The following is a 26,051-nucleotide window of genomic DNA, read 5'->3' on the forward strand; positions in this document are numbered from 1 at the left end:
CAAACTTTCCTACATTCATGATCTTTTCATCACTAATAAACTTTCCTTCCTCGTTATCACAGAAACCTGGCTCACCCCCTCTGACACAGCCTCTCCTGCTGCACTTTCTTATGGCGGTCTCCAACTCTCTCACACCCCCGGCCCCAGTAACAAGCATGATTGAGGAGTTGGTTTGCTCCTGTCCGACCAATGCTCTTTTACACCAATTCCACTACCACCCTCTGTTACTGTCCCCTCTTTTGAGGTACACTCTGTCCGCATCTACTCCCCCTCCAACCTTCAACTGGCTGTCATTTACCGCCCTCCAGGGCCAGCCACTGCCTTTTTTGACCATTTCACCACCTGGCTACTTCCTCCTTCGGCCTCACCCAATGGTCTTCTGCAGCTACTCACAAAGATGGCCACATGCTGCACCTCATCTTCACTCGCCTCTGTTCCCTATCTAACCTCTCTAACTCACCTCTCCCCCTGTCTGACCACAACCTATTCACATTCTCTTCCCTCTCTTTTCCAAGTACGCAACCCCCCCTCCACAAACTTTCACACCCTCTTAGAAATATCAAACACCTCGATTTACACGCACTCTCTCAGTCCCTTCTCCCTCTCATAGACATTGCATTTTTACACGATGCAGTTGCTGCTGCAACTTTATACAACACTACAATCTCTGCAGCTCTCGAATCAGCTGCCCCCTCACACACACCAAAACCCGCACAATCAACAGGCAATCCTGGCACACGAGTCAGACTAAAGAACTAAGATGGGCTTCCAGAATTTCTGAGCGTAAATGGAAGAAGTCTCATTCCACTGAGAACTTCATTGCATATAAAGAGTCCCTCACCACCTTCAAGTCCACACTCACTGCTGGAAAACAAACCTACTTCTCATCCCTCATATCCTCTCTCTCTCACAACCCTAAACATCTATTCAACACTTTCAGTTCTCTCCTCCGTCCTCCAGCACTACCTCCCTCTCCTCTCAGCTGAAGACTTTGCCTCTTTCGTCAAGCAGAAGATTGACATCAGAGCAAGCTTTGGCCCACAATCACCACGACTCCTCATTATAGCTACTCAGCCCTCTTCCTCCAAACCCAGCTTCTCCACCATGACAGAAAATCTTTCCAGTCTACTCTCAAGATCACATCTAACCACCTGTGAACTGGACCCGCTCCTATCACACCTCATCCCCAACATCACCGCAGTCCTCATCCCAGCCCTAACCCATCTCTTCATCCTATCACTAACAAGTGGTGTATTCCCTTCATGCTTTAAACATGCCTCCATTACATCCATCCTCAAAAAGCCCTCCCTTGACCCATCCTCTGTGTCAAACTATCGCCCCTTATCCCTTCTCCCCTATGCCTCAAAACTACTGGAACAGCATGTCCATCTTGAATTGTCCTCATACCACTCCTCATGCTCCCTCTTTGATCAGCTACATTCTGGCTTCCGACCACATCACTCTACTGAAACTGCCCTAACCAAAGTCACCAATTCTCTACTAACTGCCACAACCAAACGACACTACTCTATCCTCCTCCTGGACCTGTCCTCTACCTTCGACACAGTAGACCATTCCCTCCTACCACAGATTCTCTCATCTCTGAACATCACAGACTTGGCCCTATCTTGGATCTCCTCATACCTAACCGATCGAACTTTCAGCGTCTCCCATTTCCTCATCTCACCCCCTATCTATCAGTGTCCCCAAGGGCTCAGTTCTTGGACCCCTGTTGTTCTCCATCTACACCTTCGGCCTGGGACATCTCAGAGTCCCACTGCTTTCAGTATCATCTCTATGCCGATGACACAAAGATCTACCTGTCTGGACCTGACATTACCTCTCTACTAACCAAAATTCCACAATGTCTGTCTGCTATTTCATCCTTCTCTGCGCGATTCCTAAAGCTTAACAGACAAAACAGAGTTCATTGTCTTTCCTCCTCCTCACTCATCTCCTCCAACAAGCCTTTCCATCAAACTTGATGGTTGCTCACTCTCCCCAGCTCGTTGCCTTGGAGTAACCTTCGACTCTGCTCTATCCTTCAAGCCGCACATCCAAGCCCTCTTCACCTCATGCAGACTACAACTCAAAAATATCTCCCGGATCCGTGCTTTCCTTAACAAAGAATCAGCAAAAACATTAGTGCATGCCGTCATCCCCGCCTCAACTACTGCAACCTCCTGCTCTCTGGCCTCCCTTCCAACACTCTTGCACCCCTCCAATCTATCCTAAACGGCCCACTTAATCCACCTCTACCCTCGCTATTCCCCAGCCTCGTCACTCTGCCAATCCCTTCACTGGCTTCCCATCGCCCAACGACTCCAGTTCAAAACATTAACCATGACATACAAAGCCATCCACAACCTGTCTCCTCCTTACATCTGTGACCTAATCTCCCGGTACCTACCTGCACGCAACCTCAGATCCTCACAAGATCGCCTTCTCTACTCCTCTCTTATCTCCTCTTCCCACAATCGCGTATAAGATTTCTCCTGTGCCTTCCCCAAACTCTGGAACGCTCTACCTCAGCATATCAGACTCTCCCCTACCGTGGAAAGCTTCAAGAGGAACCTCAAGACCCATCTCTTCCAACAAGCCTACAACCTACAATAACCCTCAGTCCAGTACACCACTGCGCAACCAGCTCTGTCCTCACCTATTGTACCATCACCCATCCCTGTAGACTGAGCCCTCGCGTGCAGGGTCCTCTCTCCTCCTATACCAGTCTGTTTTGTACAGTTAATGATTGTTTTACGTACACCCTCTTTCACTTGTAAAGCGCCATGAAATAAATGGCGCTATATTAATAAATAATAATAATAATAAGTATCAACATTCAGGAGGCAGATCGTCGGATGATAGCTGGAACATTGTGCTGGGTCCCTCCTCTGCTTGTGGATCATTGACACGTGTGCCCGCAGGACATCCATCGGCGGAGGAGTCATGCAAACCATAGCATTAAATGACGACAAAAGGTAAGGACACTAGCGCTCCTGAAATTTTTATAGTATGGCAGAGAAAATCAATCCGGACCTGGCACCTTCCCTGATTGGGATGAGGAGATAGCAGAAGCTAAGGGGTACTTTGCACGCTGCGACATCGCTAGCGATCTCATTAGCGATGTGTAATTCTAGATCGCAAGTGCGATCTTTCGAGATCGCACATGCGCAAAATGACCTATGTGCAATCCCAAAAGATCGCATTTGTGATCTAGAATTTCACATCGCTAACGAGATCGCTAGCGATGTCGCAGCGTGCAAAGTACCCCTAACTCTTGTTCTGTAATCGGTGTCTCTAGCCTCTCTATAGCTGCTGTTTGCAGAGATGGGAGGCCGAAGGTTTTAATGTAGTCCTGAATCCACGTATGGAAGTCAGGGGCGGAAGCGAGGGGGTTTGATCCATCTATGTTGTATAGTGAGAAATAATAGTTCTGAAAGGCCAATATACCGTATTTTTCGCTTTATAAGACGCACCGGAATATAAGACGCACCCCAAACTTAGACATAAAAAAAGGTAAAAAAAAGAAAAATGGGGTCCGTCTTATACTCCGATGTTCTCTTACCGGAGGGGGGCAGCAGTGGTGGTGAAGCGGGGTCACAGGAGGCACAGGTTGTGCTGGCAGGCGCGGCAGGTCAGTGGCAGCGGGGTCCGTGGTTGCAGGTGCCGTGGCGTCCGTGGTTGCAGGCGCGGTGGTGTCCGCGGTGGCAGGATCCGTGGGGTCCGTGGTGGCGGCAGCAGCCGTGGCATGAGAGCCGTGCAGCAGGCCGGTGCAGTGAGTGTCCGCGGTCCCGGTTCAGTGGTGGCAGCGGCGGCGGCGGCGGCTCAGTGGTGGGAGCGGCGGCAACTGCTCAGTGGTGGCAGCGGCAGGGACTGCTCAGTGGTGGCGTGTGTCCGCGGTCCCGGTTCAGTGGTGGCAGCGGCGGCGGCGGCGGCTCAGTGGTGGGAGCGGCGGCGACGGCTCAGTGGTGGAGTGTGTCCGCGGTCCCGATTCAAGTAATGGCGCCCGGAGCGACGCATGCGCAGATGGAGCTCTCATCCAAGGGCTCCATCTGCGCACGCGCTGACTCCCGGAGCAGCGCGTGCGCAGATGGAGCTCTCATCCAAGAGCTCCACCGGCGCCATCATTTGAAAGTGGGACCGCGGACAACTGGTAAGCTGCACAGCCGCCCGCCCCGCATGCACAGAGTGGCAGCCAGCAGGCTGCCCGCCCACTCTGCGTACAAGCCGCCGGGTACCTGTGCTTGCGTGCGGTGGCAGCCGGGTACCCATGGCTGTGTGCGGGCGGCAGATGGGTGACTGTGTGAGGGCGGCAGCCGGGTACCTGCACGGTCACCCGACTGCCGCTCGCACACAGCACCCGGCTGCCGCCCGCACACAGCCATGGGTACCCGTCTGCCACCGCATGCAAGCACAGGTACCTGGCTGCCGACCCCACACAGCACCCGCTGCCGCCCGCACACAGCCACGGGTACCCGGCTGCCGCTGCATGCAAGTACAGGTACCCGGCCGCTTGCATGCAGCCACAGGCACCCGCCCGATCGCTTCAGACAGGACCCCCCCCCCCCGCTACCGCTTTATAAGACGCACCCCCCATTTTCCTCCCAAAATTTGGGGAGGAAAAGTGCGTCTTATAAAGCGAAAAATACGGTAATCTCCGAGGTGAAGTGAACTTTCGAGTTCTTTATGTTGGAGGAAAGCTCCAATACATACAGTAGGTCAGGGGTGGAAAACCTTTTTACTGCCGGGGGCCATTTGGAAAATTCTACCAACCTTCGGGGGCCACAACAAAATTATCAACTTGAAAATGACCTGGCTATAATTGGTCAAACAATTAATTAACTCACCCCTAGACCCCTACTGTGGCGGCCGGAGCTGCTTCTCTTTGGCACAGCTGTGATGTTTGCTTCTCACAACTGCTTTTCCAGGTTTGTCTTTGTCTGGAGCGCAGGCAACTCTTCATGATTGGTAAATCATATACATCACACAGGAGACACTGTACATACACACACAGCCCTCACACACTGGTCGTATACTGTACACAAACTTGACACACTGGCTGTAAACCACACATTGTAAATCACACACTGGCCGCATACTGCACACAGCCTTGACACACTGGTCATATTGTACACCACCCACGACACACACTGGCCATATATAGTACATATGCACAGGAGGATGCACTCACACGCCGTATACAGCACGCACACACACACACTCAAGCCACACACAGCATTCAACATGCCGCATACACAGTACATAAGAAGGAAAAAAGCTCTGCATGTAAATATGTGCACACCAGGAATTAGATATACAAATAAACCTTAAAATATGAAACTTTATTAAGAGCCAAACACAACACAGCACACACAGTCCGTATACACAGCGCCCACGCCGTGTAAACAGCGCCCACGCCGTGTAAACAGCACCCACGCCGTATACACAGCGCCCACGCCGTATACACAGCGCCCACGCCGTATACACAGCGCCCACGCCGTATACACAGCGCCCACGCCGTATACACAGCGCCCACGCCGTATACACAGCGCCCACGCCGTATACACAGCACACACTCCATATAAACAGCGCCCATGTCGTATACACAGCACACTCTCCGTATACACAGCGCCCACGCCGTATACACAGCGCCCACGCCGTATACACAGCGCCCTCGCCGTATACACAGCGCCCTCGCCGTATACACAGCGCCCTCGCCGTATACACAGCGCCCTCGCCGTATAAACAGCACACTCGCCGTATAAACAGCACACTCGCCGTATAAACAGCACACTCGCCGTATACACAGCGCCCACGCCGTATACACAGCGCCCACGCCGTATACACAGCGCCCACGCCGTATACACAGCGCCCACGCCGTATACACAGCGCCCACGTCGTATACACAGCGCCCACGTCGTATACACAGCGCCCACGTCGTATACACAGCGCCCACGTCGTATACACAGCGCCCACGTCGTATACACAGCGCCCACGTCGTATACACAGCGCCCACGTCGTATACACAGCGCCCACGTCGTATACACAGCGCCCTCGCCTCCTTTTTAGTGTCGTGCAGGCCCCTCCCCCATCACTCTGCTTCTAGCTGCAATTTCACAGGGGAGCATGTAGGAGCCGGAGGGAGGGAGGAAGTCCCACCCCCAGTGCTGCCTGCCGGCAATGAGCAAGATGGGCAGCTGCCCGATCACCGCGGCCACCAGGAATCGGCCCCGGGGGCCGCATAAAAGGTCAGTGTGGGCCGCATACGGCCCGCAGGCCGGAGGTTCCCCACTCCTGCAGTAGGTGCTCAGCTTATGGACCGTTAAAGCTTTTGCTAACCATCTGCTGCACTTGTTCCCATATTTGTAAAAGTGACGCCTGGCTCTAGCCAGAGTCCCTTTTGCTTTTTGGTTCAAAAGATCCCTAAGCTCCACCCTTGTCTTAATGACTGCATCTCTCAGTCAATCGCTGGAGTTCACTTGTGTCTAGTTTTCAAGTCTCGCAATTAAGATAGTAAGCCCGCTATTTCTGATTCTCTCGCTCACTTCAATCTTGCATCATGCTTTAAGAGCAGACCCCTGATGACACACTTACTTGTCTCCAACAACACCAACAGCAACAAGTCAGATTGAATATTTAAGTCAAAGTACTCAGTTATGGCCTGTGAGATCTCATCCTGCGTCACTGTGTCATCCAGCAGGGCAGAATTAAGTTTCCATTGCCACTGTCTAGGTAGTGGGAAGGAATAAAGAATGGAGATTGTTACCAGTGCATGGTCAGAAAAAGTAATAGCGTTGATCCCTACCATCTGTATTTTGTCGAGGTCTGCATGCCTAATGAAAAAAGTAACCCTGAGTAAGAGTCATGGACCGTAGAGTAGAATGAAATATCTTTGCCATTGGAATGTAGAATATGCCAAGTATCTAGCTTTTAACTTTACGTAGAGGTGCACTTGACAGGGCTGAATGGCCAGTTGAGGTATCCATTAATGTCTTGAGGGCCATATTCAAGTCTCCCCCAGCACCAGGGTCCCCTCTGCAAATTCGTCCACACGTTCCAAAAAGAGTGTTAATGCTGAAATCTGGCCTGTATTTGGCAGATGTATGATGGCAAAGGTGTAGGGCTGTGCAGCAACTTTCCCCTTAACCAGTAGCGTTCGGCTCTGGTCATCATGACAGGAGTCAGTAAATTCTGAACATAAATATGGCTTCTCCCCTGTGTGAGTTCTTAGATGTTCAGTAAGCGTTTATTATAAGAGTCAATTTACTCCTATTACATTTCCCACATTATATACATAAAAATGTCTTCTACCTTGTGTGAATTCTCATGTGTCTAACAAAAGCGGATTTGTGAGCAAAGCATTTCCCACATTGTGAACAAGAAAATGGCTTCTTGCCCTTGTGAGTTTTTATATGTTTAACAAGATTTGATTTCCAAATAAAACATTTCCCACATTCTGAACATGAAAATGGCTTCTCCCCTGTGTGAGTTTTTATATGCTCATCAAGTACTGATTTCCAAATAAAACCTTTCCCACATTCTGAACATGAAAATGGCTTCTCCCCCGTGTGAGTTTTTATATGCACATCAAGATGCGATTTCCAAATAAAACCTTTCCCACATTCAGAACATGAAAATGGCTTCTCCCCCGTGTGAGTTTTTATATGCTTATCAAGCTGTAATTTCTGAATAAAACCTTTCCCACATTCTGAACATGAAAATGGCTTCACCCCTGAGTGAGTTTTTATATGCCTATCTAGGTCTACTTTTCGAATAAAACATTTCACACATTCAGAACAAGAGAATGGCTTCTCCCCCGTGTGAGTTTTTATATGCGCATCAAGATGTGATTTCCGAATAAAACATTTCCCACATTCTGAACATGAATATGGCTTCACCCCTGTGTGAGTTTTTATATGCCTATTTAGGTCTACTTTCCAAATAAAACATTTCCCACATTTGGAACAAGAGAATGGCTTCTCCCCTGTGTGAGTTTTTAGGTGTCCAACAAGCTGTTTTTTCAGCATAAAACATCTCCCACATTCTGAACATGAAAATGGCTTCTCCCCTGTGTGAGTTTTTATATGCACATTAAGGTGTGATTTCCAAATAAAACCTTTCCCACATTCAGAACATGAAAATGGCTTCTCCCCCGTGTGAGTTTTTATATGCACATCAAGGTGTGATTTCCAAATAAAGCCTTTCCCACATTCTGAACATGAAAATGGCTTCTCCCCCGTGTGAGTTTTTATATGCAAATCAAGGTGTGATTTCCAAATAAAGCCTTTCCCACATTCTGAACATGAAAATGGCTTCTCCCCCATGTGAGTTTTTAGATGTCTAACAAGTTGTGATTTCAGCATAAAACATTTCCCACATTCTGAACATGAATATGGCTTTTCCCCTGTGTGAGCTCTTTGTTGTTGTTGATCCCCCCTCGTGTGGTTTTTATTTTGCTGAACATTCTGTGGTGAATCAGGAGATTGTCTTGAAGCATCAGATGACGGACCTTGGGTGTGAAGTGCTGAGGGTTTATCTTTAATAATGACTTGCTCTTCAGATTTATTCTTTATAATGCCACAATATTCTGTAAAAAAAATAAAACAGATTTTGTACATTTTTAACACTATAACCTTAAACTAGGTTTTCACTGATAAACTCAGGCCCCTGACTGCAGTATCGTTGTGCTGCTCAGGTAGTGATTGTCTTATCAAGATGGCTCTTCCACAATTCCAAAAAGAAACCACATACAAATTAGTTAATATTGATTATATCCAGACTGTCATACCTGGTACCACAAGCACAGTGTCCATGGCTGCCTTATATAAGGTGATAAAAGAAATTATACTTTATGATGCCATAAACCTAAGTGACTGCTAAGACCGGACAAATAACCATCCCTGAACCCCAGTCCCAAGGAAAAAACTAAACCAGTCTTTAAACAAAGAACCCTGTGATGGATGGAGGTCGGTCACCGCCATATAGTGTAACAATTATTTAACTCTCATAAAGCATGAAAACCAATGTACATGACAGTGCACAATTAAAGCTCCAGCCGCAATCCCAGCGAACTGCACCTGCAATGCAGGACTATCAAATTAATGGCATGACCACCAAGGAGGAACATTGTAGCCGTACTGTGACCTGATCCCCACTCAGTAGGAGCAGGGTGTGCTCGATCTCATCTTGAAGTCCCAACAGGACAATATCAAGGCCTGTATCATTTACGTGCACTCAATTGTACAGCATGAGACCCGCATTATTTCCCTCGCGCTGCCGGCGCCTGATGACTACACCAGCTTTAATTTACTAAAGAGCCACTGTCACAAATCGGGGTACGGGGGCTCCTCGTTTGTCTTCTCTGGTACAGGGAGGAACAGCTCCAGGTCGCTCGGCCCGATCTGAGCCACAGATGGTGACCAGGACTTTTTGGAATTCTGACACTAAAGGGCGCTTTACACGCTGCGACATTGCTAGCAATTGCTAGCGATGTCGAGCGCGATCGCACCACCCCCGTTGCTCGTGCGACATTTGGTGCTCGCTGCCGTAGCGAACATTATCGCTACGGCAGCTTCACACGCACATACCTTGTCAGCGACGTCGCTGTGACCGCCGAACAATCCCTCCCTCAAGGAGGAGGTGCGTTCGGCGTCTTAGGGATGTCACTGCGGCGTCACTAAGCGGCTGGCCAATAGAAGCGGAGGGGCGGAGATGAGCGGGACGTAACATCCCGCTCACCTCCTTCCTTCCGCATTGCCGGTGGACGCAGATAAGATGTTCGTCGTTCCTGCGGCGTCACACATAGCGATGTGTGATGCCGCAGGAACGACGAACAACATCGTACCTGTGGCAGCAGCGATATTAAGGAAAGGAGCGACGTGTCAACGATCACTGTTTTTGAACGATTTTGCGATCGTTGATCGTCGCTCCTTGGTGTCACACGCTGCGATGTCGCCACCGGATGTGCGTCACTAACGACGTGACCCCGACGATATACCGGTAGCGATGTCGCAGCGTGTAAAGCCCCCCTAAGTGTCAAAAAGAGCCTATTGAGCATGTGCGGGATTCCTATGGGTCTTTTGACGCTATCTGAGCATGTCAGTAATGTGGCACGTTCCTATTGGCACAGTGACATCATTGGTGATGTGGCACATTCCTATTGGCCGGTGACATTATCAGTGATGTGGCACGTTCTTATTGGCCACCGTGACATCATCAAGTTATGTGTAAGGCTCTCATTGGCTAAAGGGGCTGGCTACACGTCCTCCATCTTGTGGGCGGTACAGAGGTGAAAAAAGCCCTGACGCCCACATGGAGCTTCAGCAACACACAGCTATCTTAGGTAGGGATACGCGGCGAGGTCCAACCGGACTGATTGAGGGTCAGAAGGCAGGTTAGGGTGAGGCGTTGCAGTCACATCTAGACCGAGTTAGGGTCAGAAGCCGTTTAAGCAGGGTTCCATAGATATCGGGGTTGTGTGGCTAAGGGACCGGTGGTTAACCGGCTACACCCTAATACATCCCGATATAGGAGCAGTACCCTACACGCTCACTCCTGCATATACCCAAGAGCATATACTAGCAGAATACGGGTAGTGTTCTGCAGGCCTATCCATACTGTGTATGTAACATATATTAACTTCTGTGAAGTCACAGGAGAGCATTGCGCCATATCTGGTCTTGTGAGTTAACAGGGTCTTGTCCTTTATATATTACCCGCGTCGGGTCCTGTGAGTTAGCAGGGTCCCGCTATATTATGCTACAGCTTCTGTGTGGCCTAGAACACAGACTGTACCCGCAGGTTCTGAGTACTTATTATACCTGCGTTAACACCTGTAACACAGGCGTATATTACTGGGATAGTTGGCACCCAACACCTTTGAAGGCTGGCATCCCAGTGGGTCAGTATCTCCGGGCTCGGAGGAACTGCTCGAATGAGCAGCTTTTTGAAAAAGAGTGTAGTAACCTCTATAATAGATTCTCTGCAAGAGCTTACCCCAAGAAGGTGTTATATCGTGCTTATCACCGGGGAAGATCTACGTGTTGTGACAGTCTCCTGGGAGATACTGCATGTAGACAAAACTCCGATTTGATCAGGATTATTGGTACCTTTGACGCACAGAGTAATGGGGTATCAAGGGTTCTACGACGTTATTGGCCTTTGCTGCAAGCGGATAGTGACCTTAAGGATAGAATTGGTGAATATCCTAATATTACGTATAGGAGAGGGAAAAATCTGAGAGATACCCTCGTTTCTAGTCACTTCACACAGCATCAATGTACGGATCATTTAGGAACTAGACAGGGTTCATACCAGTGTTCCACATGCTCCTTTTGTAAGTATTTAACCAGAATACGCGAATTTGTAAATCCAGCGGATAACAGGAGATATACAATAAGGGACAATATTGATTGTAAGACTAAAGGGGTAGTATATATTGCATCTTGCCCCTGTCCCAAACTTTACGTGGGGAAGACAATACAGGAGTTCCATAGAAGAATTTCCAAACATATCAGTAGTATTAATACCAAGGCTGATACGCCCCTCTCTATACATATGAGAACTATACATGCGGATACCCCTTTGGATCTACACTTTTGGGGCATTAGAAAAATTTTCCTGGGCCCAAGGAAAGGCAACCTGGATAGGTTGCTGCTACAAGAAGAATCCAAATAGATCTACAGATTGAATTCGTGATCCCCTGTGGGCTTAAATGATGGTTTTACCTATTCAGCCTTTTTGTGACATAGAACCGTTTATATAGTGTCTAACGTATTGGACTAATAATTATGTAACCGACTTCCCTGATTATCCTTTCGGACCCAGTATAGATTTGAAGGTGATAACTGATCGCCCAAATTATATGAATCATTGGTGTGCTCATAGTGGTCAAAGTAAATTGATGATAGATCACTTTAAACTTGTGGGCATATATAATAATTCTATATCTACACTGTGTTCCAAATTATTATGCAAAAAGAGTTTAGGAGTGATAAGGTTAGAATTTTTTTTTTTGTCATTTAAACTCATTGATGGTGATGTGTGCCAGGGCTCTTTATATCACTGAAAGCAATTGCAGATACCTGTGCAAATTAATTTGGCAGGTGTGTCCAAATAAAGGCAAGACTACTTAAGAAGGATGTTCCACATTTTTAAGCAGCCTACATTTTTTTGCCAAAATGGGAAAGAAAAAGGATGTGTCGGCTGCTGGGAAGCAACAAATTGTAGAATTTTTAGGTCAAGGCATGACTACAATCAACATTGCCAAGACACTTCATCATGATCATCGCACAATGAAGAAGCATCTAGCTGATTCACAGCACACACGTGTGCGTGCTGATAAGGAAAAATTGAGGACTCTTTCCAACAGGCAATTGCGTCAGGTTAAAAGAGCAGCTGCTAAAATGCCTTGTCATAGCAGCAGACAGGTTTTTGAAGATGCTGGTGCCTCCAACGTCCCCCGAACAACAAGATGCAGGGTCCTTCAGAGGTTTGCAGCTGTGCGTAAGCCATCCTGTCGACCACCTCTATCCACTGCACACAAGCAGAAACTGCTCCAGTAGGCCAAACGATACATGAAGACTGACTTCCAAACTGTTTTGTTCACCGATGAGTGCCGTGCAACACTCGATGGTCCAGATGGATGGAGTGGAGGATGGCTGGTTGATGGACACCCCATGAAAACAAGGCTAAGGCGCCAACAAGGAGGAGGTGGAGTAATGTTTTTGGATGGAATCATGGGGAGAGAGATTGTCGGCCCCTTTAGGATCCCTGAAGGGGTAAAGAGGAACTCCATAATCTATGTGGAGTTTCTAAAACAGCACTTCCTGCCATGGTTGAGGAGGAAGAACCGTGCATTCCGCAGCAAGATCATTTTCATGCATGATAATGCACCGTCTCATGCTGCAAATAACACATCTGCATCTCTGGCTGCTTTGGGCATAAGAGGACAAACTTATGGTGTGGCCACCATCTTCCCCTGACCTCAACCCCATTGAGAACCTCTGGAGCATCATCAAAAGGAGTGTCTACGTATGATGGTGGGAGGCAGTTCACATCTAAGCAACAGCTCTGGGAGGGTATTCTGTCCACATGCAAAACAATTGAAGCACAAACCATCCAAAAACTGACAAATTCAATGGACGAGAGTTCAGAAGCTTCTTTCGAACAAGGGGTCCTATGTACAAATGTAACATCACCTAGAATTAAGTTTTGACTTGAAAACTGTTTGATTTCCTTTTTGTAATAAGCTGATAATGCTTAAAATTTCACAATTGACCATTTTGTTTTTCAAAATAAAAATAAAAAGGTTGAAAACTCTGCTGTGCATAATAATTTGGAACATGCATTTTGAGTTCATTTTGAGTGTTTATTATTTTTAAAAATTTACTTTTTTCATAGGCAGTTTGATCAAAAACATTTTAATTATACTCGAATAGTAGATGACCGGAAAATAACAATGACTGCAATTCATAAAGTTAAATTAGGAAAATATGAAAAATATTTTTTGCATAATAATTTGGAACACAGTGTATATTTAGTGTCTGAGCAAATAATGGCCATGTTAGTTTGTTCCTAAGTCCATGAGCATGTGTAATGGAAGCTTGTCTCCATGAGCACGTGCTACATGAGGGAATTTTCCCTCCCTCCTTTTTTATTGGAGACTAAGTGCGTGAGCATGCGCTACTCGCTCTTTTATTTGATATTTTTCCAGTTCTTGAGCATGCACTGTGCACTCTCTGTATTTGATATATTTTTTAAGTCTATAAGTATGCGCTGTCTGGCTTTTTGTATCTGATATTTTATAAGTCCATGAGTATGCTCAGTTTACATTCGTGAGATATTTTCTAAGTTCATGAGCATGCGTTATTTCGTCCTTTGTATTGGTTTTCCTAAGTCCATGAGCATGCTCAGTTTACATCTGTGAGATTACCCATAGTTCATTGTGAACGAGATGAATATCACATGATCAAACTTAGATCCCGGATGTTTTGTTTTGATAGGCGGCAGGTGTACCTGCTGGGAAGCTATTCATTGGTGGACTTTATTGATTGACTGATTAACAACCCTATTACAGAGGGGGACTTAAAGTCATACTAAACTGTGGAAATGCCTGGAGTTATATCGGTCATCTTGATAGGTGGTTACTTATGAGTGACTGATATATTGCCAAATCATAACGTAGAACACATAACAGTGTTCGATTACATCCAACTGAAGTGTGAATGGAAGTTATCCTGAATCTGATTTGGCCACTGGAGTCCACCACTATTGGTAGCCCTATGGTGAGGTCACCGTCAGAGGTTTTAAAAGGAGATGAAACCGGTTTTCAGTGTTCTACAGCCTCAGCCCCCTGATGAAGCCAGTCATGGCGAAACATGTCGGGGAGGCTATTAACAGGCAGTGTAGGTGATAACCAGCCATACTACGTTAGGAATTATCCAGAGCAGAATCGGTCCGCGACCGCACTCATCTAATACGGAATTGGCCTCCCACCTGCCAATTTTAATCTTTGTCCATTTATATAATTTAATAAAGTTTATTTGATTAAGTCTTTAGTTAGGGTACCTCTTGTTGCCCTTTGGGCAAATAGTGTTTGTATAATTACCCTTACGCTGACCAGGTGTGACAATCAGAGGTTAGTGTTTGAACACAGAGACTGTACACGCAGGTTCTGAGTACTTATTATACCTGCGTTAACACCTGTGTGACCTGTAACACAGGCGTATATTATTACCCGGGGCTTTGTTGAATATCAGTAGAGCCTTATACTATCAGCTGCAGTTTACCACCACTGCACGGTGGACCCCGACCACTGATATAGGTTTACTCTCATCTTTTACCATATCAATAGGTCCATCCGTGACAGTACGAGTGCGCCAAGGGTCTGGCTGAAATGTCTGATATTCAGCAATTACATCGGTATATCCAGCAGTTGGAGACCAGACTTAAAACTGTGGAGGAAGGCATTTCAACTGCTGACCTTGAAACAGTAGCTGCGCGTGCAGCCCATCAAGCAGCAGCATTGGTTACTCCTGCAGTACAGCTCGCTCAGGCACGACCGAAGTTGGCTCTTCCCCATAAGTTCTCAGGGGAGAGTAAAACGTGCCGTGGTTTCATTAACCAATGTCGCAACCATTTAGTGCTGCTTGAAAAAGACTATCCCACTGAGGAGACCAAAGTGGAATTTATTCTTTCCCTATTGGAAGGAAGAGCTTTAGACTGGGCTACTCCTTTATGGGAGAGAGAGGATGTAGTAGTTGCCACTGCAGAATCATTTATTGAGGCCTTAAAATCAGTATTCATGGGTCCTCAAGTCACGCATAATTCAGCCCAACAATTACTGGAACTCTCTCAGGGGTCCTCTAGTGCCAGCCTATAGACTATTAAGTTCAGGACTCTGGCTGCTGAACTGGATTGGCCTGACAGGGTTCTTGTAGTTAATTTTTGGGAAAGGATTAGCTGGGTTCATTAAAGATGCCCTATCCACAAGGGAAATTCCCACTACTCTAGAGTCCTTAATAACCATAGCTATTAGAATTCACGTCAGACGTTCTGAGCGAAAGTTAGAAGTCGCTCAGGCACGTCCTAAGGTGCGACTGGCTCCTTCTTTTTCGACTCCCATAGCTCCTCAGTCATCTGAGTCTTCTATTACTCCTACTGAGATAGCTCGGATGGGTGTCAGAGTTCATCGATAGGCTCTTCCACCTATCTGTTTTGCCTGTTGCCAGTCTGGACACTACGTTAACAGGTGTCCTTCCCGTCTGGGAACGCTTCCATCCAGTGACCTGGGGGGGGGGGGGGGGTGTCACTAGATGTGCCTACTTCTACCTCTAAATTGACCCTCACAGGCTCTCTTTCTTTTGACACCTGTAAGATAGAGGTTGTGGCATGTGTGGACTCTGGGGCAGATGGGAGTTTTCTATCCTCCCATTTTGCTCGTCAACATGCTATTCCTTTACTACTACTCCTCAAATCTATTTCCATACGTGTGGTGAATGGTTCACTGCTACCCGGGATGGTAACCCATAGAACCGTACCCCTTATGCCTCATAACCATCAGGAGGTCATTTAGTTTTTGGTATTACGAGAAGGGGTAGACGCCATTTTTTTGGGACTACCATGGCTTAAACTCCATTCCCCACACATAAATTGGGCTTCTGGGAAAGTGTTTGCTTTGGGTTCCACGTGCCAAGAAAGTTGCCTGATTCGTACAATAGAGACTATTTTTTCTGGTAACCCTTCTTTGCTCTCTGAGTTACCATCGTCCATACGATTGTGCTATAGATCTCATACCAGGGACAGAACTGTGCCGCCCCGTGCTCGGCAGCTACCGAGCCTCTCGGGTCCGGACCTTAAGTGGGTGGCTCCAGGGTCTCCGGTCCTGCGGTCACTCCGACCAAAAAGAGGCTGGCGGTTTGGGGACGTAGGTGTACGGCGGGAGCCGTATTTAAGTTCGTGACGCCACCCACGGGTTGTGGTGAAGGTGGACACCACCGCTGCGATTACGGGGCACCCGGGGGAGATGTTGCGCAGCAAGTTTTTAACCCCTCCGTGGGTAGGGATGGTGGCCCCGGGACCCGTTGGGGAGCTGGAGCAGGGAGATGGGCGGCTGGAGGGTACTGATGTACTCACGATTAGTAAACACACAAGTCTCTGGTAAATCAAGGTGATGGTGGTCGGTGCTCGCAGCCAGCTGCAGTCTGGTCCCCCACCCGGTTGGTGGTCTCTATCTTTCTCCTGCAGCTGTTTGTGATGGTGGACTACCTGCACCTGCAACATCAGGAGTCCGTTCCCCGGCTTGTGGTTGTCGGAAGAGCCCTAAGCCCGCAGACGCTGGCCCGTGGGATCTCTGCCGTGTCGGTGGCTTTCTATCCCCCTCGTTGGGCTATTGTCTTCAGTCGGGACTTTGGGTGGGACAGAACCTATAGTCCTGGCCGCAATCAGTTAATTAGCTAGTCCCCAGTAGCTTCTGGAACTAGCTTCAGGGCCTGAGTACCCTCCCTTTGTGCTCCGGTTTCCGAGTCGGTTCCCCGGGCCTCTACCCTGTCCCGGTCCACCACGGTTCCACCGAGCCATCTTCCTGGCTCCTGTAGACAGAGGCCTCCGTATGCCTCCTAGCCAAAGGTGCCCGGGCTCCTACCCTGGCACCTGTTAGTTGCAGACCTGACACACAGGCCTGCCTCCACTTGACTCTACTCGACGCACTCCTAGACTGGACTGATTCTGTTTTTCCCCGCCTCAGGCTATCCGAACTCCTTGGTGAGCGTGTCCAACCACCTGGCTAAGCACCCTGGTGTGTACATCAAGCTAGGAGGGTGGTAACTAGGGTTTAATGGTTGGCTGCTGACACCTTGTTAGGGGACTGGTGTAGTACGGGGCTCTATCTGGGACTACCTGGCTTGCCCAGGGCGTCACAGAACCACCTCAGGGTAGGGTGTATCCTCTTTCCATTCCGGAGACTGAGGCCATGTCAGCTTACATTAAGGAGAGTCTAAAGAAGGGATTTATTAGAAAGTCTGTGTCGCCTGCTGGAGCAGGATTCTTTTTTGTGAGAAAAAAGGAGGGGGACTTGCGTCCGTGCATTGATTATCGGGGACTCAATGCCATAACCATAAAAAACAAGTATCCCTTGCCTTTAATCTCTGAGTTATTTGATCGCTTAAGGGAGCTCGTATATTCACAAAACTGGACCTGCGGGGGGGCATATAATTTAGTACGAATCTCAGAGGGTGCCGAGTGGAAAACATCATTTAATACTCATGATGGCCATTATGAGTACCTCGCCATGCCTTTCGGATTGTGTAATGCCCCCGCAGTATTCCAAGATTTCGGGAATGATGTGTTTCGCGATCTGCTGTTTATATCAGTCATCGTTTACATAGACGACATCCTAATTTATTTCCCAGATCTGGAAACACACCGCCAGGATGTGGCACGACTCCTGACCTGCTTGCGAGCTCACTCACTTTATGCCAAATTAGAAAAATGTATCTTCGATCAACCGTCCCTTCCCTTCTTAGGGTATATAGTTTCTCATAAAAGGTCTAGCCATGGAGCCTGTGATGGTGGGCTATGGGGGAGGTGTATCTTGCTGTACAGATTCCTATTTCAAGCTGGGTTCATTGTCTTATTTGAACTACTTCTGTGTACATTTCTATTGTTGTAGGTAATCACCCCCTAAAATGCAAGGTTATATCCTCTTGAGGCACTTCCATCCCTGGGAGTAGGGGGAGGTGGGCCTAGAGTCCAACTAGTGTAAACTCTGCTTACCTGGGAGATTCTGGCAGAGTGAGCTGAAACTTGAAGGGAGCAGGAGCTCCAGCCTGTGTGGCTGTGGACACGGACGGAGCTAGGCCTGTGTGGCGGCCCGTGGGATTGTGTGGAACTCTTTGGACTACTGTAAGGACGATTGCTTTGTAATCCGGTCCGAGGATTGTCGGGAAGGGCCCCCGAATCTGTTTTACGTGGACTTATCGTGTGCTGTTCCAGTGTTCTTGTGAATAAACCTGTTGGATCGTTCCTCGGCCTGTTGTCTCTCCTTGCTCTGCTGTACACCCCGTCACAAACTGGTTGGCAGCGGTGGGATCAGAGCAGAAGAAATGGAGGACAACAGCCAATCGACGTCTGAAACCAGAACCTCAGGATACAGGAACTGGACTGTGGCGAGTCTACAAACAAAGGCCCGTGAATTAGGTGTCGGCTACAAAGGACTCTCTAAGGAGCAACTACTTGAGGCATTGGAACACGCTTGCCTGCAAGATGGCACCGAGGAACAATTTCCACAGCAAGGGGAGCAAAGACGGGAGCCGGAGGTGAATACCCAAAAAAGTCAATGGGTTGTGTGGTACAAGGAAAAGATGGCACTGCTTGGAGATGAGGCCACCATAGAAGATAAGAGGGAGGCCATGCGTGGAGCTGAAGAGAAGGAGCGCAGAATGGAGGAGATGGCATTGCTGGATAAGCAGCTCGCTGTGGAAGCCGCGAGAGGTTCCAGACAGACTGTAACCCCAGCACCCACCATGAGGGAACTTCCCAGGGTGTCCCGCAAAGACTTCAAGCAGTTTAATGAGGCTGCTGGTGACATTGAGGGCTTCTTCCAGGACTTTGAGCATCAGTGTCGATTAATGGAAGTCCCAGAAAGGGAGCGCGTCCGGCATCTGGTTGGGCTCTTAGAGGGTGGAGCTGCTGCAGCCTATAGAGCTATGGACCCTCGGTGGAACTGTGAGTATGCGGATATTAAACAGACTATTCTAGAACATTATGCTGTAACGCCAGACACTTACAGGACTCAGTTCCGTACTCTAGCATGTGATGAGGAAGTGTCCTTCAAGATGTATGCCCACAAACTCAAACATCTGTGGCATCGTTGGTTGGAGGCAGAGGAGGCCTTAACCTTGGAGACCGTCCTCCAGGTCCTCCTAAAAGAGCAGTTTTACTTCAAGTGCCCCGCTGAGATCCGGGAATGGGTGCGTGAAAGGAGACCAGCCACTGTGGAGGAAGCTGCAGCTCTAGCTGATGAGGCTCTCACCATCAAGCCTCAGTGGAGGGTTCTGTTGGAGGATGGAGAGACGCCTAATAGCTCCACAACACCGGATGCCCCCAGTTATTCTGTCCCCATTGTTCCCCGTTCCTCTAAGCCACCACATGTTGATACCCGTGTTAATGTGCCTCCAGTTGCTTCTACTGCACTTTCTGGAATATGCCGGGGAGAGGAAGTAACAGAGCGCAGGTGTTATGTTTGTAGGCATCCCGGGCATTTGCAGGCCTCATGCCCAGCCAGGCCATGGAGGAATCATCCTCAAACCCCTACAGCACCTTCAGGTGGGAGCCGGCCTCCAAGTTCCCCTACCCCTTACCCAAGAGGACGCCTTGGATGGAGGGAGACTCAGCTCAGATGCTATCAATGTGGACAGCCAGGGCATCGGCAAGTCTCCTGCCCAGCTGTTCAAATGAGGACTGATCCTGCACCCAATCGGATTGTTAATTATTTACAGCCCAGTGCCATGGAGGAAGATGTGGCACCGTTATGTGAGGACTGGCCTAGTGACTCAGCCCCCCATGTTGCACCACCAGGAGTTTACGGGGTGCGACCCGCAGTTATGACGACTTCTGCTCATCGAGGTAAGCACTTGCAGGAGGTTGTGCTGGATGGACAGAGACTTGTTGGATTTTGTGACTCGGGTGCTTTCCTCACACTGGCTGATCCCCGAGTGGTTCGGCCTGAGGCAATCCATAGAGGACCTGGGATTGTTATTGAACTGGCTGGTGGACAATGGAGGACTATTCCCACAGCCACTGTGGATCTGAACTTTGGTTTTGGGGTCAGGCGATGTGTGGTTGGGGTGATGGGTGGTCTGCCTGCAGACATTCTCCTAGGCAATGATGTGGGAGATATACAATGCCGATTTGTGGGTGCAGAAAGCAGAGTTTGAGTGAGGGAATACACAAAAGGAACCTTGTCCTTCCAACCCTATCGCTCTACAGGGGATTACCTACACCTTTTCCATCCAATACAAGTGTGGAAGCCAACACCAGAATGCTGATGGACTGTCCCAGCCAGAAGAACCATAGACTATTCACAGCTGAGCAACATGGACGTAAGTGAGATGGCCAGAGGTCTGTGTAGACCTCGTGGCATACTCACTTATTAAAAAGGGGGGACAGGTTGTGATGGTGGGCTATGGGGGAGGTGTATCTTGCTGTACAGATTCCTATTTCAAGCTGGGTTCATTGTCTTATTTGAACTACTTCTGTGTACATTTCTATTGTTGTAGGTAATCACCCCCTAAAATGCAAGGTTATATCCTCTTGAGGCACTTCCATCCCTGGGAGTAGGGGGAGGTGGGCCTAGAGTCCAACTAGTGTAAACTCTGCTTACCTGGGAGATTCTGGCAGAGTGAGCTGAAACTTGAAGGGAGCAGGAGCTCCAGCCTGTGTGGCTGTGGACACGGACGGAGCTAGGCCTGTGTGGCGGCCCGTGGGATTGTGTGGAACTCTTTGGACTACTGTAAGGACGATTGCTTTGTAATCCGGTCCGAGGATTGTCGGGAAGGGCCCCCGAATCTGTTTTACGTGGACTTATCGTGTGCTGTTCCAGTGTTCTTGTGAATAAACCTGTTGGATCGTTCCTCGGCATGTTGTCTCTCCTTGCTCTGCTGTACACCCCGTCACAGAGCCATCAAAAACCGAGGCAGTGAAAAGCTGGGCAGAGCCAAGGTCGTTGAAGGCTATTCAACGCTTTCTTGGCTTTGTGAATTATTATAGGCAATTTATACCTCATTTCTCTACCCTGGTGGCTCCTTTGGTGCTCCTTACCAAAAAGGGAGCTAATCCAAAAAATTGGTCACCTGAGACTACAAAAGCCTTTAAAGCTATAAAGGACCATATCGTGAGTTCCCCAATTTTACATCGGCCAGGTGAAGAGAAACCGTTTTTGATGGAGGTGGATGCTTCTTCGGTAGGAGCTGGAGCAGTGTTATACCAGAAAGATAGCAATGGTAGGAAAAGACCTTGATTTTTCTTTTCCAAGACCTTTTCTCCAGCTGAAAGGAACTATACAATAGGGGACAGGAAGCTTTTAGCTATGAAGTTAGTTATCTTCTTGAAGGGGCTAAGCACCCATTTCAGGTTTTTACGAACCATAAAAATTTGGTTTATTTGCAAACCACTCAGAGATTAAACCCGAGACAAGCTCGTTGGTCTCTTTTTTTTGCTTGGTTTAATTTTTCTCTCCATTTTCTTTCGGGTGAGAAAAATATTAGAGTGGATGCTCTGTCTAGGTCTTGTCTTACGGTAGAAGATGAGGATGAGGAACCTCGGTTCATTCTACCTCCTTGCTCCATACATGCTGTCGCAACAGTGACCTTAGACCAGGTTCCACCTGGGAAGATGTATGTCCCGCCTGATAGACAAAATGACATCTTGTCTTCGGCACATACATCTAAGGTAGGTGGCCACTTTGGAGTTCGGCGTACCCAGGAGCTAATCGAAAGATGGTATTGGTGGTCAACACTGTCGAGAGATGTCAGGGAATACCTCCATGCCCGTATTCCTTGTGCCAGGAACCGACTTTCCCGTCAACGACCTGCTGGATTGTTTTATACATTGCAAGTCCCAGATAGACCATGGGAAGTCATGGGAATGGACTTTGTGGTTGATCCCAGGGTCACAAAGTCATCTGGGTTGTGACCGACCATTTCTCCCGCATGGTTCATCTGGTTCCACTCTCTTGTATACCATCTTCACGCCTTTTGGCCAAGTTGTTCATCAAGCACATCTTTCGATTACATGGGTTACCCGACAGGATGTTTTGTGACCGAGGCCCTCAATTCGCCTCCAGGTTTTGGAAGGCTTTGTGTCAGCTCCTAAATTTTGAGCTAAATATCTCATCTTCCTACCATCCTGAGACCAATGGTTTAGTGGAATGCACAAACCAATCTCTCCTAACTTATTTACGGCACTTCGTAAGTGCTAATCATGATGATTGGTCGGTGCTTCTACCCTGGGCAGAATTTGCCTTAAACAACTCTGTCTCGGAGGATACTGGTCAAACACCCTTCCTCTTAAATAACATGCAACATCCCCGGGTACCAGTACCTATGCCCGTCTCTTCTCCTTCGCCTGCGATTGCAGATTGGGCATCCTCTGCCAGGGAGATGTGGGATGACACCAAGGCAGCCATCGCAGCTACTAAGGAGCACATGAGGCATGGAGCAGATAGATTCTGACACCCTGCTCCTATCTTCTCTCCGGGAGACTATGTTTAGCTGTCTGCAAAGAATATAAAACTCCGAGTGGAGTCACCCAAATTTGCTCCACGGTATTTGGGTCCTTTTGAAGAAGTCATTAAACAAATAAATCCTGTAGTGTACCGGTTACGTCTGCCTGCCCACCTCCGGATCCATAACACCTTCCATGTGTCGCTACTTAAGCCCGTGCGTTTGTCCACTGGTCCTAGACAGGAGCCTTCGTCGCCTACTTCGTCATCATCTGAATATTTAGTTCAAGCCATTCTGAAGACCAAAGTGGTCAAGGTCAGGTGATAATATTTAGTGGACTGGGAAGGTTATGGTCCCGAGCATCGCTCCTGGGAACCGGTTGAGAACATTCATGCCCCAAATGTTGGGGGAAAGTGGGGGGGTGCGTCTTATAGTCTGAATGTAGGGCTGCGGGGAATGAGGGTGCTGCAGTGGAGCGGGTCATCGGAGGCACGAGCAGGCTATAGCAGCGCCTGCCGTGACCACCTGGGCCTGCTCATTTCATTTGCATGCATCCTCCCGCCCATCATCTCTCAGCGCTGAAGCCGGCGCTGACAGGTGGGCGGGATGATGGGCGGAGGATGCGGGCATAGTAAAGAGCCAGCCCACGTGATCACCCCTGGCAACTACAGCCTGGAGTGATCATGTGTGGCTATATTCACTGCCCCCCGAGCATCATCATCAGCGCGGGGGGCAATGAATAAGTACAGTATACTCACCGGACACTGATCCCTGCAGCATCGTGATGTCCTCCTGTATGTCGGCAAGCTGATCTGTGTAGAAAGCGGTGAGCACAGCGATGACGTCATCCCTGTGCGCGCTCTCCACACACAGCAGCGGCCACAGACAGGAGGACATCACAATGCTGCAAAGGAACGGCTCCACACAGGTCAGCGGCGCTGCTGCTGACACAGAGAGGAAGACGAGCGATGCTGCAGGAAGTGAGGAACGGTGAGTCTAAACGTTTATTTTTTTTCTCTGCCAATGGATACAAGGCATATACCAGAATGGGGGTATATTATGAGCAGGATAGGGTATATAGCAGGATAGGGCTAAATGAGCAGGATGGGGTATATAACAGGATGGGGGTATATAACAGGATGGGGGTATATAACAGGATGAGAGACATATATAACAGGATGGGGGACATATATAACAGGATGGGGGACATATATAACAGAATGGGGGTCTCTAACAGGATGGGGGTCTCTAACAGGATGGGGGTCTCTAACAGGATGGGGGTCTCTAACAGGATGGGGGTCTCTAACAGGATGGGGGTCTCTAACAGGATGGGGGTGTCTAACAGGATGGGGGTGTCTAACAGGATGGGGGTGTCTAACAGGATGGGGGTGTCTAACAGGATGGGGGTGTCTAACAGGATGGGGGTGTCTAACAGGATGGGGGACATATACACAAGGATGGGGATCATATACAAGGCAGGAGGATCATTACCAGGATGGGGTACCTTAGTAGAGAATTTGGGGAAATTACCCCCATAACAGTGTCAGCAGCAGATCCTCGCCCCATAACAGTGTCATGACCACATTTTTTGCTTAAAATGTTATTTTCATATTTTCCTCCTCTAAAACCAGGGTGCGTCTTATAGTTCGTAAAATACGGTAATCTGAACATTTTATCTCCTAGAAGAAAATCAGACTCTAGAATTACTTTATCCTTTTTCCTATTAGACTCGTCTCCTGCACATTCACTGATGAAATGACGTCAGTAGAAGAATCGCTCAAGAATCTCCCCCCCAATATCAGGATTAAATTGCCGGACCCCGGACATCCTATCCGCATACAATGGGTTATATATAAGAGGTGACGCTCGTCTTTCATGTAACCATGATATTTGTTATGTGATAACGCTCGGCCATCTCTGTCTCTTCCTCCTCCCTGGTGAGCAGCATTACCGACCCTCAGAGCAGTAATCTCCATCTGCTCCAGTTATTTGGGTTTATGTCTCCATGTTCTGTATCAGTCACACACTGACATGAGTGTAATAGGAGATAATGGATTCTTAGTCCCTAAACTAGAGAAACCCCTCATCAGCCCTGACAGCGGATAATAGGAAAGAGCTGGAGCTCGTCCTCGCTCACATCGGCAGAATTCATGTCCAGCTGTATTTCTCCTCTATAACATAACTGCACATCCCGTGTTATCACCTGCACCGGGATCACAGATCCATTCACATTTCATCTGTATTTTACATGAAGGGTTAATATACCGCTGGAGGAACTGACACAGCAAAGAGCGGAAAATAGGAATGTGTGACTTGTGTGCGTTATTGGGTGGTCTGTACTCACCGGGGCGGTGATCTGCAGGAATCTCCTCGTTACTACGCTGATCGCCCCTCACATTTCTCTCTGGAGAATTAATATTGTTCAGATCTTTATCCGGATCCAAAAGCTGCAAAACAAAATATTGTAAAAGTCCCCGGGAATAATGGAGATAAGATCCGGACATGTGAGGTCTGTGGTCAGCTGTGATCCTGCCGTCTCCACCGCTCTCATTACACAAGTATAAAACATCTAATACTGGAGGAGAAAACAAGACTGAACACAAGGAGGTCACAGCCGTCTACACCTCATAGGGGAGATCTCCATCTACCTGAGGATCCTGTGGAGGAGGAGGAGCGGGACATCTCTCTGGGGTCGTCCTCGTACTGGAGAGACCTGCAGGAGACACAGACAGGACGGACATCATTATTACATACAGATAATTATAGGCCGGGTGTATTCAGTCCTGTCTATTACCTGGTGATGTGCGGGGCTGGGGCTCCTCCATCATCACCTCCTTGTACCGCTCCTTGTGTCCTTCTAGATACTCCCACTCCTCCATGGAGAAATAGATGGTGACATCCTGACACCTTATAGGAACCTGACAACACAATGATACAGTCATCACCCACAATCCTCCAGTGCTGTCCTGTCCTGTCCCAGCATTCCCAGCAGTGTCACCTCTCCAGTCAGGAGCTCAAGCATCTTTTTGGTGAGTTCTAGGATCTTCTGGTCATTGATGTCCTCATGTATCCGGGGATGAGGTGGAGGCCCCGGGATTGGGCTCAGGGTTCCTCCCCGTCCTTCAGACACAGGGGCCTGACAGCGATCACTAGAGGTCTTCACTACTGTGTAATCCTGAGAGTGGAGACATTAATAACATCACTACAGATGTAGCACCGCTGAAACCATCTAGGAGCTATAAGGTACTGCATACCCACCAGGATGCAGGGCCTACCCCCAGGGACCCAGAAGACCAGTGCCGGTAACAACCAGACATTCCAGTAAATCCC

At 48.4% G+C, this 26,051-nt stretch overlaps 1 protein-coding gene across 1 annotated transcript in view; it reads right to left on the reverse strand.

Annotated features, from left to right (window-relative positions):
- Positions 1-7,220: 7,220 nt before the first annotated feature.
- LOC142259334 (uncharacterized) overlaps positions 7,221-26,051 on the reverse strand; it is a 527,893-nt gene continuing 509,062 nt past the window's right edge. The window contains exons 13-17 of the mRNA XM_075331821.1: positions 25,720-25,896; positions 25,516-25,639; positions 25,370-25,434; positions 25,066-25,168; positions 7,221-8,587 (exon numbers count right to left, since the gene is read on the reverse strand). Coding sequence (XP_075187936.1) covers positions 7,308-8,587; positions 25,066-25,168; positions 25,370-25,434; positions 25,516-25,639; positions 25,720-25,896 — 1,749 coding nt within the window. The 3' untranslated portion in view covers positions 7,221-7,307. The remainder of the gene's footprint in view (positions 8,588-25,065; positions 25,169-25,369; positions 25,435-25,515; positions 25,640-25,719; positions 25,897-26,051) is intronic.

The sequence above is a fragment of the Anomaloglossus baeobatrachus genome, chromosome 1 (genome assembly GCF_048569485.1).
Source record: "Anomaloglossus baeobatrachus isolate aAnoBae1 chromosome 1, aAnoBae1.hap1, whole genome shotgun sequence".
NCBI lineage: Eukaryota > Metazoa > Chordata > Amphibia > Anura > Aromobatidae > Anomaloglossus > Anomaloglossus baeobatrachus.